This window comes from Leucopleurus acutus, assembly GCF_964270905.1.
Source record: "Leucopleurus acutus genome assembly, chromosome: 16".
In the NCBI taxonomy this organism is placed as follows: domain Eukaryota; kingdom Metazoa; phylum Chordata; class Mammalia; order Artiodactyla; family Delphinidae; genus Leucopleurus; species Leucopleurus acutus.
Window position 1 is genome coordinate 21,678,310 of NC_139158.1, and position 12,067 is coordinate 21,690,376.

The 12,067-nt window shown below is 41.1% G+C and overlaps 1 protein-coding gene across 1 annotated transcript in view; it reads right to left on the minus strand.

Annotated features, from left to right (window-relative positions):
* The window catches only part of MOSMO (modulator of smoothened), a gene marked incomplete at its 5' end in the record, with an annotated part of 56,278 nt that extends 44,549 nt beyond the window's left edge, over positions 1-11,729 (minus strand). The window contains one exon of the mRNA XM_082857124.1: positions 11,624-11,729. Within this exon, the coding sequence (XP_082713250.1) occupies positions 11,624-11,729 (106 nt within the window). The remainder of the gene's footprint in view (positions 1-11,623) is intronic.
* Between the last annotated feature and the right edge of the window lie 338 nt (positions 11,730-12,067).

The following is a 12,067-nucleotide window of genomic DNA, read 5'->3' on the forward strand; positions in this document are numbered from 1 at the left end:
TCACACAGAAGAAATGTCATAAGTTTTAAAGTCAAATTGACAAATTAAAGGATCAGAGAAATAAGCCACCATTTCTTATTCCTTTTTAACTTTTTAAAAGCTATTTATTAGTAATACAACTGTATTGCTTTCTACTATTTTTTTTTTGATGCAGAAGTAAATGTTTCAGTTATAACATGGCCTTACAGACTTGCTTAGGAATCTAATTTCTGTATTGACCCAGAGAATCAACTAATCAACCTACAAATTAACTTTCATCTTATAATATCTTCTCAAAGTTGGGAATAACTAGATGGTTGCTGGACCTTACTTTCCAAAATAAAAACCAACTGATAATCTGTCAAAAAAATTAAGAATGAATTTTGTGGACATGCAGTTATTGAACAAAAATTTGGCATATGTAACAATGTAAGTATCGTGTTTGTGAAAATGAGATAAGACAACTAGGAATGCCAAATAGTCCTCTTTCCTGACTAGCTCCTTTCTGCTTTGATATTCGAATTCTACTCTCACTTCAAACATAACGTCTAAACCAAAATCATCACTTTTGCCCTTAAAGCAGCTCACTCTCCAAAGTTCCCAGTTCTATTCCCTACTCCAGGTTCAAAATCTTAGTGTCAACCATAACACTTCCTCTTTCCTGCCATGTGCAAGCTTGGTGTGAGTGCTACCTAAGGTACGGAGACCAATAAATTTTATGCCCTGTTCTTAAGGAACTTTAAAAATCTACATTAGAGGGACTTCCCTGGTGACACAGTGGTTAGGAATCTGCCTGCCAATGCAGGGAACACGGGTTTGAGCCCTGGTCAAGGAAGACCCCACATACCATGGAGCAACTAAGCCCGTGCGCCGCAACTACTGAAGCCCGCGCCTAAAGCCCGTACTCCACAACAAGAGAAGCCACCACAATAAGAAGCCTCCACTCGCTGCAACTAGAGAAAGCCTGTGCACAGCAACAAAGACCCAACGTGGCCGAAAATAAATAAATTTATTTTAAAAAAATCTACACTAGAAAACAGGGCAAGTAACACACATATAACCATGATATGGATATGCTACCATGAAAAACATGCAAGAGGGAAAAATCACTTTAGGTAGGGGATCAAAAAAGGTTTTTATGAAGACAGCAGTTGACACACGCTTGGAAGATGGGTAGGATGCTGATACAACAGGAACTGCGAAGAGTGCGAGGGCATTTCAGACTGAGAATAAACAACATAAGCAAAGATTTAGAGATGAGACTATAGATCGTATTTAGGAAACATAAAGTAATACAGAGGGGCTGGAATGTAGATCCACATAGGGAAAATGTAGGATCTAAGGTTGGAAAGGTAAGCAAGAGCCATATTGTGAAGATCCTTGAGTGAGTGCCTTCTGTGCTATGGCAGATGAAGAGTCACTGAAGGTTTCTGTTTCAAGCATATGCAGTGGTTAAGAGCCAGGACTCTGGAGCTAGCGTTCCTGGATTCAAATCTCAGCTCTTCCACTTACCAGCTATGTGACCTTGGGCAAGTTACTTAATTTCTCTGTATCTCTGTGGGGCTAACAGCACTTAGGGATGCTGTGAGGATTAAATTAGTTCATACATGTAAAGTGCCTAGAAAAGTATCTGTCATAAAGTAAATGCTATATAAGTATTTGCAATTATTACTATCCTTATCCTTTAGAAAGATAAATTTAGCAGCGATGTATAGAAATGAACTGAAATGGAAATTTCCCTGTCTTCTATATATGTTTACTCATGGCATTCCACTTTCAAGCACTGCCCAAGTCTTCCTAATTATTTAAATACCATCATTGGTACTTCCCTGACAGTCCAGTGGTTAAGACTCCGTACTCCCAGTGCAGTGGGCATGTGTTTGATCCCTGCTCGGGGCACTAAGATCCCACATGCCGCAGGACGCGGCCAAAAAAAAAAAAGAAAGAAAGAATTGAGTTTCATAAATACTCATCATTAAATGTATAACCTATTAAGCTCAAATTCTACCTCCTCCTCAACCACCTGGGCAGAAAGTAGTTTCATCACCTATGACACTTATTTCTTACGTATATAACTTTATCTTCCCAAACACAGTACAGGTTCCTCAAGGATAAAATACTTTTTCATTTGCTTAAAGGCAATCCCTCAGAATATTTAGTACAGTTCCTTACAGACCACACATACCTTAATAAACATCTGTTGTAAGACTGTCTGGAATAAAGTACAGTGGTATACGAAATATCTATGGGAAGATTTACAGAATACTCATAGTAAATTAAAGATTTATTTTATTAAAATGGATGGTACTTTATAAATGAAATGGTCATATAAATGAAATGGCTTTGGAAATCTCTGCCTTAATTTGAACATGTCCTATCTATTTTTGAAAAAAATTTCTATTATTATAGCTGAAAGTAGACCCAATAATGTTCCATGTGAATAACTTACTGTGAATAGACCACAAGTGGGAAGACCTAGTGAAATTCTCCTCTCCCATTTTCTTACTTGACCCAACCAACTGCATTTTCTTTACTCTTTTTAAATCTCTAACGATAGCAGTATATGGTCTCTGGTTGAACAGATCTATATTAAAAGTCAGCAGCTGCCTTTTTGCTCAATATACACAACAGCAAGTGTCAAAATACCAAATGTGACCTTTTATTTATAGCAAAGCTAGTATAAAGAGACATAAAAAGTACAGTCTTTTCCTCCCATTTAAAAAAAAAAATTCAGCAATTCAAAGAAATGTTTGCTTCAAAACTGAAGTCATATACTGAAACTTCATGTAAGCAAATTATTCTTGCTGGTTTATATATACTCATAAATACATGTAAGTATCATTGATAGCAATACCCAAATCTTTACTTTGTCAACTCTAAGGCAATAAATCCCAAAGGACTACTGCGTCCTACTTGCCCGTGTCATATTCAGTAAGGATATGTAATTTAGTTATAATTTACAGCTAATGAGAGAATACATAGTAAAGTTTACAGAGGTATATTATTGAAAAGTGATTTTGATCCAGATATTTACTTTTAGGTACCTTGATTTTTAAGGATCCTTAGGTTCCCTCATGCTCTTATCTAACCTCTCTAGTATTTCAACAATAGCTTTGCTAAATATTACTTTTTCATCAGTCTACAGTCAATAAAGAATAAAATAATGTTACCACTACCCCCAACCTGTTGTTACCGGTGGACCAGGTTTTATAAGTATCAAACTTTTCAGCAGCTAGCTGCTAGTTGGGCAAAGAATTCTAAAAAGTACTTGGAAAAAATGTGTAATTTCAGTGCTTGAAAATAAAACATTCTGACAACCAAAAAGATATGAATGTCATGTTTACATAAATCATCATAAACAAAGTTATAAATATGAAATTTTTACCTATACATTGTCATTGCTGTTACTGTACAACCTAATTTCTTGGGTTACTTAGAAGATATAAAACAAGGTCACTATGTAAACAATTATCCATTCAGGTTGCACGATTAAGCTCTTATTTATAATTCAATAATAACAATTTCATAAACAGTAATACTTTACTACATGTCTAAATTTCCCCTATAAGATTGTGTAATATGGCCCACTGCTTAAGTATGCATTGAAATGGGGTATGAAAAAATTCAAAGACTCACAGTTGCACTGAGGAAGCTAATGACAACTAGAAGAAATTTTATGCCATAAACAAAAACTAAATTTTCAGTTGTACTATTTGCTATTATACAGTTGTACTATTTGCTATTCAGTTGTACTATTCTATTAAGAAACAACTATCTCATATATTTCAAACTTATTTTCAGCCTTTGAGGTGAGACTAATTGACTCTCTATACTCCAACTGTAAAGCTTTACAGACCACTATATCCCTTTAAAAATAACTTCCGGGACTTCCCTGGTGGTCCAGTGGTTAAGAATCTGACTGTCAATGCAGGGGACATGGGTTCGATCCCTGGTCCGGGAAGATCCCACATGCCACAGGGCAACTAAGCCCATGTGCCACAACTACTGAGCCCATGCGCCTAGAGCCTGTACTCTGCAACAAGAGAAGCCACCGCAATGAGAAGCCTGTACACCGCAACAAAGAGTAGCCTGCCACTCACCACAACTAGAGAAAGCCCGCACGCAGCAACGAAGACCCAGCACAGCCAAAAAAAAAAAAAAAAAACTTACGAAATAAATGATTTTCACAGAGCGCTGCAGATATTACTCTAATCTACAGAAGAACATAAAGTTGGGGTCTGAACCTGCATAACAATTGGAAGTACTGCAAGAGGTATTAAGTACATCTGAATGATATAATTTTTATTAATAAAAAACCCTCAACGACAACTTGTCTAAGATCAATTACATGGCTAGCAAATAGTGGGACTGGGATTTGACTACATGTTGATTTAGCCCCCAAAGCTGTGAGCCCTTTCCACTATGCCAGGCTGCCTTTCATTTAGAAAACTTCTTTAGTCTGTTCCAGAAACATATAAACCCAATGCATTCCTTGGTTTTGGCACTTACGTGTATCCCATTAAGCTTATATCACCACTACAACTGACCTCAAAGTCTGTCTTCCCAGAGACCTCCCCTCCCCAAGTAGGACTTCAGAAATATTCAATACAGACACATCGTGTTGCCTTAAATCTTTTTTAGAACAAGGCAAGATATAAGTAAATAAATAACACAAATAATACAAAAGGGAAATATTTTTAAATTCAGATGTTTTGATCTTTCATATAATAATACTAACATTTGAGCATTTGCTATGTATTAGACCATGTGCCAATTCTTCATATGCCACATTTTATTTTCTCACAAGCATCCTTTGAGATAAATATATCATCCCCATTTTACAGCTGAGAAATCAAATTACATGCCCCAAATCATAAAACTCATAAAAAGGGAATCCAAGAATCAAATCTAGATATGTCTGACTCAAATCCCATAGGACCATTTTACTACACTGCAACTCCAATACAAACTCAATATTTATGAGGAAAGGGGTTAAACAACAACACTATTTTAGGACACACTAAGCTGAACAGTGGAGGACTGACGTATACGACTCCTACTATGCCAGCTTTGAAAGGGGCTCAGGCAGTCGAGTGAAGAAAAATTCAACAAGCCTGGTTGCGTCTAATAAATGCAACAGCAGTCATCACTCTGTAATATCTTTTTCGGAATTTCCTTCCTCTCAGATTTTTCCATTCTCTCATGGCTTCTGTCCATGTTCTTGGTCCCAAATTCCCCTTCTCCAAACTTTTAGGCCAACTAGCTTACACCCTTCATCCTGAAGTGGCTACATCTCTGTTGATAATGGTAAAAACAGAGGCTTTCTGGAACTAAGGTTGTAAAGGGAATAAATGCTTTGTTCAGGAAATATAATCTCATATTGGAAAATCTGGACTATGCTGTGAAATTCACAGTATTATAAGTGATTTCAAGTTTCGAGTATGACCTGTGAGCACTGTAAAAAGACTGGCCTTTGATTTTGGGGGTTCTTTTTGGCTGTACTGGGTTGTGGCACGTGGGACCTTCCTTGAGGCATGCAGGATCTTTCATTGTGGTGCGTGGTCTGTTCGTTGCAGTGCAAGGGCTTCTCTCTAGTTGTGGCGTGCGGGTTTTCTCTCTCTAGCTGTGAGGTCTTTGAATTTTTATTCAAAGTTCTTATTTGATATGTTGAAATAAATAACACTGATAATGTTACTTTTTAAAAAACCAAAGAGGACTTCCCTAGTGGCACAGTAGTTAAGAATCCACCTGCCAATGCAGGGGACACGGGCCTGAGCCCTGGTCGGGGAAGATCCCACATGCCGCAGAGCAACTAAGCCCGTGCGCCACAACTACTGAGCCTGTGAGCCACAACTACTGAGCCTGTGTGCCACAACTACTGAAGCCCATGCTCCTAGAGCCCGTGCTCTGCAACAAGAGAAGCCACCGCAATGAGAAGCCCGCACACCGCAATGAAGAGTAGCCCCGCACAGCAACAAAGACACAACGCAGCCAAAAAAAAAAAAATCTTCCATTAAAAAAAAAAAAAAAAGGAAAAAATTTTATACCCCTTTACCATTATGAAGAAATGTTATTCTTGGAAGGCAAAGAAATTTACTGGCCCAAATTTCCATCAACTGATGAATGGATAAATAAACGGGGATATACCACACTAGTTGGCAATAAGAAGAAATGAACTGCTGATACTTGCTATAATATGGATAAACCTTGAAAATGTTATGCTAAGTGAAAGAAGCCAATCACAAAAGACCACATATTGTATGACTCCATTTATATGAAATGTCTAGAATAGGCAAATCTACCAAGACAGAAAGTAGACTGACTAAGAACCAGGAAGGTGGAGGGTGATAGCTAAGGCATCTGGGGTTTCTTTTTGGAGTACTGAGAATATTCTAAAACTGACTGTGGTGATGGTGGCACAACTTTATGAATATACTAAAAGCCACTGCACTGTACACTTTAAATAGGTGAATTTTATGGTTATGTGAATTATATCTCAATAAAGCTGTTTTTAAAAAAGAAATTTACTGGAAAAAGACTCAAAAGGCCATTGAAAAAGTTTTGTTAATGCTTTTTAAATTAAAGAAAAGCACAATCTCAAGATTTTTGCCCTCTTAGGTAACCCAATTATGTCCTTCTCTGTAAGTCATGTCCAAGATGATTAACAAGACAAAGTTATAGATAGGTTTGTTTGTTTAACAACTGATGTTACAGAGCTCCTTCACACCAAACCAACTTTGTGATTACTGAAGTTGTCACAGTTCAGGAGAAAGGGCTTATTATTTAACAATTTTCTAGTATTTAATAAACGGGTCTGCTTGGGAAGCTTGTAATTTTAATGCTTTAAACCAAAGACTCCCAACTTGTAGGCTAGGATCTACCTAAAGATCTTGAACTCTTATGTGATAGATGTCAAGCCCACAGTCCCCTATCTGAGGTTTACCAGCATTTCCTGTGGAGAGCGTAGTGAGTAACAGAATGGGAAATGAAACCCTCCCCACAAAGTCTTTTATTTCCCCAAGCATCTGCCAGTCTTTGTACTTGAGGAAAAAGAAAATTCTTCCTTGCAAAATGCCAGCCATATCCTGGGTTTCAACCAGCTAATGCTTTTTTCCCATTTCTGATGTTTCTATCCATGAGGGGCGGGGTAGAGGTGTGGCTGTTAGAATATTTTAGCTTATCTGCGTCCCCTCACTCAATCCTTCTCAGATCAGGAGGAATGACTTCATCTGACTGACAGTTCAGGAGAAAAAACTGGGCATAAGTGGTCCAACTTTTTGCCCTTGGGAGCAAGTTGCCTAAAGGGAGCATTCATCTCTTCTGTTCTTTCATGCTGGAAGTCTTATAGGGCAGGTCCCAAGTCCTGCCTGGGATTGGACAGTTAAGTCTGTTCAATTTTGAGGCCCAGTAAGAGGAAGCGACTTGTCCAAGGATATAAGCCACATTCTCCAATATCCTCTTTATCAATAATATTTTGGCTCCTAATTATCTTATTCTTTTTTTTTCTCAATTAGTTCAGAATATAAGTAGGGAAGAGGGTGTTATTGAGACTCCTTAAACACCCTAACATCCAATCTAAACAATTTTAAAAAGAAAAAGAATGAGAGTAAAAAAATAAATAAATAAGGTGGCAGTCATTATATCTTTAAAAGTTTGTGCATAATCCGCAAGCTATTAGAACAAACTCAGGAAAGGCTATCACACACAGATGAAAATTAAAGGAACACGCTTTCTCTGTATTGGGGCCAATACTATAAAAACTGCTGGTATGAAGCACGGTCCATAATATTATGGTAATATAGTTTATTAGTTGGGATTTTAGGAAGTTCTTCTACTCAGCTTTTTGTTTTAGGATATTTCATTTCCTTTTGTGGTAGTTCAAGTAGAAGCTGAGGAGTAGAGACACTAGAATATGGAGATGAGAGACTGAAAGAGGAGAAACAGTGATGGAGAAGTCCAAAGCCAAGAGGGAAGACAAATTTATTTGACTTACACTAAGCCTGGCTATATTATTCTTGATGTTTCTTCATTTCCAAGAGCATCTAATAAAGAAACTGTGTCAGTTCTCACAGTAATAAGTTCTGAGCTTTAGTTTCAAAATTGGGATTCCAACACCTGTTATAAACTAGAACAGCAATATAACAATATCTAACTTTTACTGAGCACTTCCTATGTGTCAGGCACTGTTCTAAATGTTTTACATGGATTAACTCAATCATCACAACAACCCATTGAGATGGATACTATTATTACCCTTATTTTACAGAAGGGGAACTATAAGGAGAGAGGCTAGGTAACTTTTCCAAAGTAACAGAGTTAGTAAGTGATAAAGCCTGGATCTGAATCCTAAACTTTCCCTTACTAGTTTACTGCAGTGGTTTTCAAACTACATTCTACAGAATCTTTCAGGCTCCAGGAGTTCTATTTTCAAAATATATTTTGTTCATTTAAAAAACTGCAGTAAAAACATCACAATCAAGACTTTTGTACAATGTATAATGCACCAAAGGGAATCAACACATTAACTTTGTGCTACCAGGTGAAGTCACTTTTATGCAGATCTTAGCATAAAGCTAGTCCTGTCACCTCTGAGATCTTAACTGAACTTCCTGTAAATGTTTCATTGATTTGGAAAGTATAACTCTGCACTGATTTTTTTTTTTTTTAAACTCAAGACTGGATCTGTCCAGGTAAAAGTGTACAGTGAGCATACAAGCTCAAACACTAGGCAAAGTTCAGGTGCATCTTATCACAATGCAAAAGCACAAGAGTGAACAAAGGAACATACCATACCATCTCATTCATTTTACATTTTGGGGGGCTTATTGTCTGACATATTTAGCCTTAAGAAATACGGGTTAGGGAATTCCCTGCCAGTACAGTGGTTAGGCCAAAAAAAAAAAAAAAAAAACGGGTTAGATACGATTTTGAACAATTTCCCCCTGTTCTTACTATCTCCTCCTATTCCTCTTTCTAGCCACAGAATATTTAACTGAAGATATCTTGAGATGGCAAGGGAAACTGTTAGAAAAAAAAAATCACCACCTCCACACCACTTCAGCCACACATCACCACTGTCACACTCTGGACCTTGTGCCCACAATGCCCTGCCCTTCCATTCTGCTGTATCAATCACTCCCAGTCAAGTCTTCAGCTCCAATGGGCCCAGGTCAACTACTCCACTGACCATATACCAACTGCTATTCAATGACCAATATACCAGCTTTTCCCCTTTTCCCTTTCACTCTTTATCCAGCTAAGATTTCATGAGCCATCATTACAATATTTTGACTAACACCCTAAACACCTTTGCTCCTCTGTCATTCTGTTGCATGTATCTGGCAAATCCCAACCCTGAATGAAGCCTTCTATTGGCTTTCACCACACACTGGTGACAAAGTAGTTGAGCACTACCAGAGACAGTCAACAAAGCAGATCCGTTATCACACTGTATGTTCACGACCACTGACTTCAATGAAGTGTCCACACTGCTAGATAATCCTACTGTCTCTGGTTGGCATGCTTTCTCTCACAACTATTTATTTATTTCAAACATCTTCTACTTCTTTCAAACCTTGGACTTCTGTCCCTCCCATCTCCAAGGCAACTTACAGCAGATGACTTTGCCTAATTTGAAGGAGTTGTATTCATCCTATTCTTGCTTTCTTTCAAATATAATAGAGCATAACATCTCAGGAATGTTATGCTATTACTTATCTCTCTCTTCCCTCTCTCAACTCTATCTTTCCCATGGACATTTAGTCTATTTTATACATTGGGATTCCACTTGAAACTTCTCTACAAAAAAAGATCTGCTAGAACAGTGAACCTCTTTGCCCCTAAGTATGTTAAGTCTCAAAGAAAGTCTCATAAAAGGAGTCATTGCACACATAATCAGGATAAAAACAACAAGTCATGAACTGGACATCACACATATAACTATAAACTAGTACTAACAATGACATCACCAGCATTTTCAGAAACAAAGCCCATAGTTTCACCAAATTCTAAATCATTGATATTTTCTTTATGTGCTTTACAGTTTAAAAAATTGAGATATAATTAACATGTAACATTGTTTATGTTTAAGGTGCACAAAGTGTTTGATACATTTATATATTGCAATAGTACCACTGTAGCATTAGCTAACACCTCTATAGGGTCACATAACAATCATATATGCTTTACAATTCAGAGCTCTGCTAAGACTATATAGGCAAGAAAAGGAGCAGAAATTTTTAGAGTGTTATTTTAATAACCAGTAAATCTGACGGCATGATTTTGTGTTACTAGGTCTAGATGGGGGAGAGAACGGAGGAGGAAGCAACAAATGTCCCAGCCACAGCTTTTTTTAAGGGCTAAAAATATTGCAGGATAAATACAGAACCATAAGTAATACTTAAGAAGTAAGTTTGACAGCATAGTGATACATTCTTACAACAAATTATTCATGGAGGGAGTCTGACATTCCCACCCCCCATTATTCACTTCATCTGCACTGAACAAGCAGTTAGAAAACAAGCTCATTCCTTTATTCCCATCAGCTCTCCTGGCAGCTGTTACATTAATTAAAGGTTTGGTCTCACAGGTCTGGGTGAGTGTGAGTGAGTGAGTGTGTGTGTGGGAGGGTGGAGGGTGGTCCGAGCTGAGAAAAATCGTGCAAGGGCATTCACCTAGGATACCCTTCAGAAAGATGCCTGCCTCTTTCCTGAGGGCGCCACCTTGTCTCTGCCCACAGCTCCGTGGTGTTACAGCAGGCACTGCTACTGGGCTGCCTGCAACTCTAATGTGTTATTTAATTTTGAAACTACTATTAGGATCGCTAAAGCGTTTTGTGATGCTCCATAAAATGAAGTTTATTATTAAGGTTATTACAGCTCCGGGGCCTAAAATAAAGCAAAATTATAACCACACAGACGTCAAAGGGAAACTCGGAAGCCACATGCATCTCAAACACTGCCAAGTGGGCAGGGGCTGGGCGGGGGCGCGGGCAGGGGGCTCTCATCCGGCGCCCTCCACCGGCACCACTGCTCCCGGCACCATGAACCCGGCCCCGCCCGGACCTCTCCCCCGGACGCCGCTTCCTGGGGAGGGGTGGGGGGACGTCAGCGGTCGGACCCGACTCCTCTTGGTCTCTCATCGACCATCAGCTCTCGGGTGTCTCTCACACTCCATAGGCTGCCTCGCTCCCGGCCCCAGCCTCCCCGGCGGGTTTCTAATTCCTTCACAGTGCGCCTCAGTTTCCTCCCGTCTCCCACCTTGACTTTTGTTTGTTTAAGTCCAGGACTAAGCTCGTTCCTCCACGGTCCCTCAAGTCGCCGGCTGTCTCCCCTCACTCTCCCTCCCCGGTCCAGGACCGCCAGCCCTGCCCAGGTCTCCTCGCCCTTCCGCCACTTAGCACTCAGCCTGGGGCGCAGCTCCCCTCCGCCCGGGGGTCCCGCTAGCGACCCGCGCGTCCCCTTCGCCATCCCCTCTGCCCCTCGGCCACCCGGCCCGGCAGCCCGGATCGCCTCTCCGCCCCCTTCTCCTCAGGCCGGCCTCCGCCTCGCACCCTCCAGCCCGGTCTTCTCCTCAGCCGGGTCTCCCTTCCCCTCCCTTCGCCCTCAGCCAGTCCTCCATCCGGCCCCGCGCGCCCGCCGCTCACCGGCGGACTCCCCGGTGTTGATCCAGTCCGGGTTGGCGATGCTGGCGATGGCGAAGATATCGGCGGCCAGAAAGAGACATCCTGAGATGATGGTCAGTTTATCCATCTCCCCGCCCCGCTCCCCCCACCCCCCGAGCCCCGGGCAGGCCGCGGCCTCACGCCTCCCGCCCCATGGGCCGCCGCCGGGGCCAGGAGACCCCGCGCCGCCGCCTCGCGCCCCCTCGGCCCCCGCGCGCCGCTCGCGCCCTCCGCGCGCCCGGGACCAGCAGCCGCGGCGCGGCCCGCACAGCCGGAACCGCCGCCCGCCCCGGAACTGCTCGGCCCGCCCGCCCCTCACCCGGAAGCGAAGCCGCGGCGCTGGCGAGGCCGGCCCCGGGGCCCGGCCGGCGACGGGCCCGTTCCGACCTCTCGGTCCTGCCCTGGCACGCGACCCGGACCCTCCGG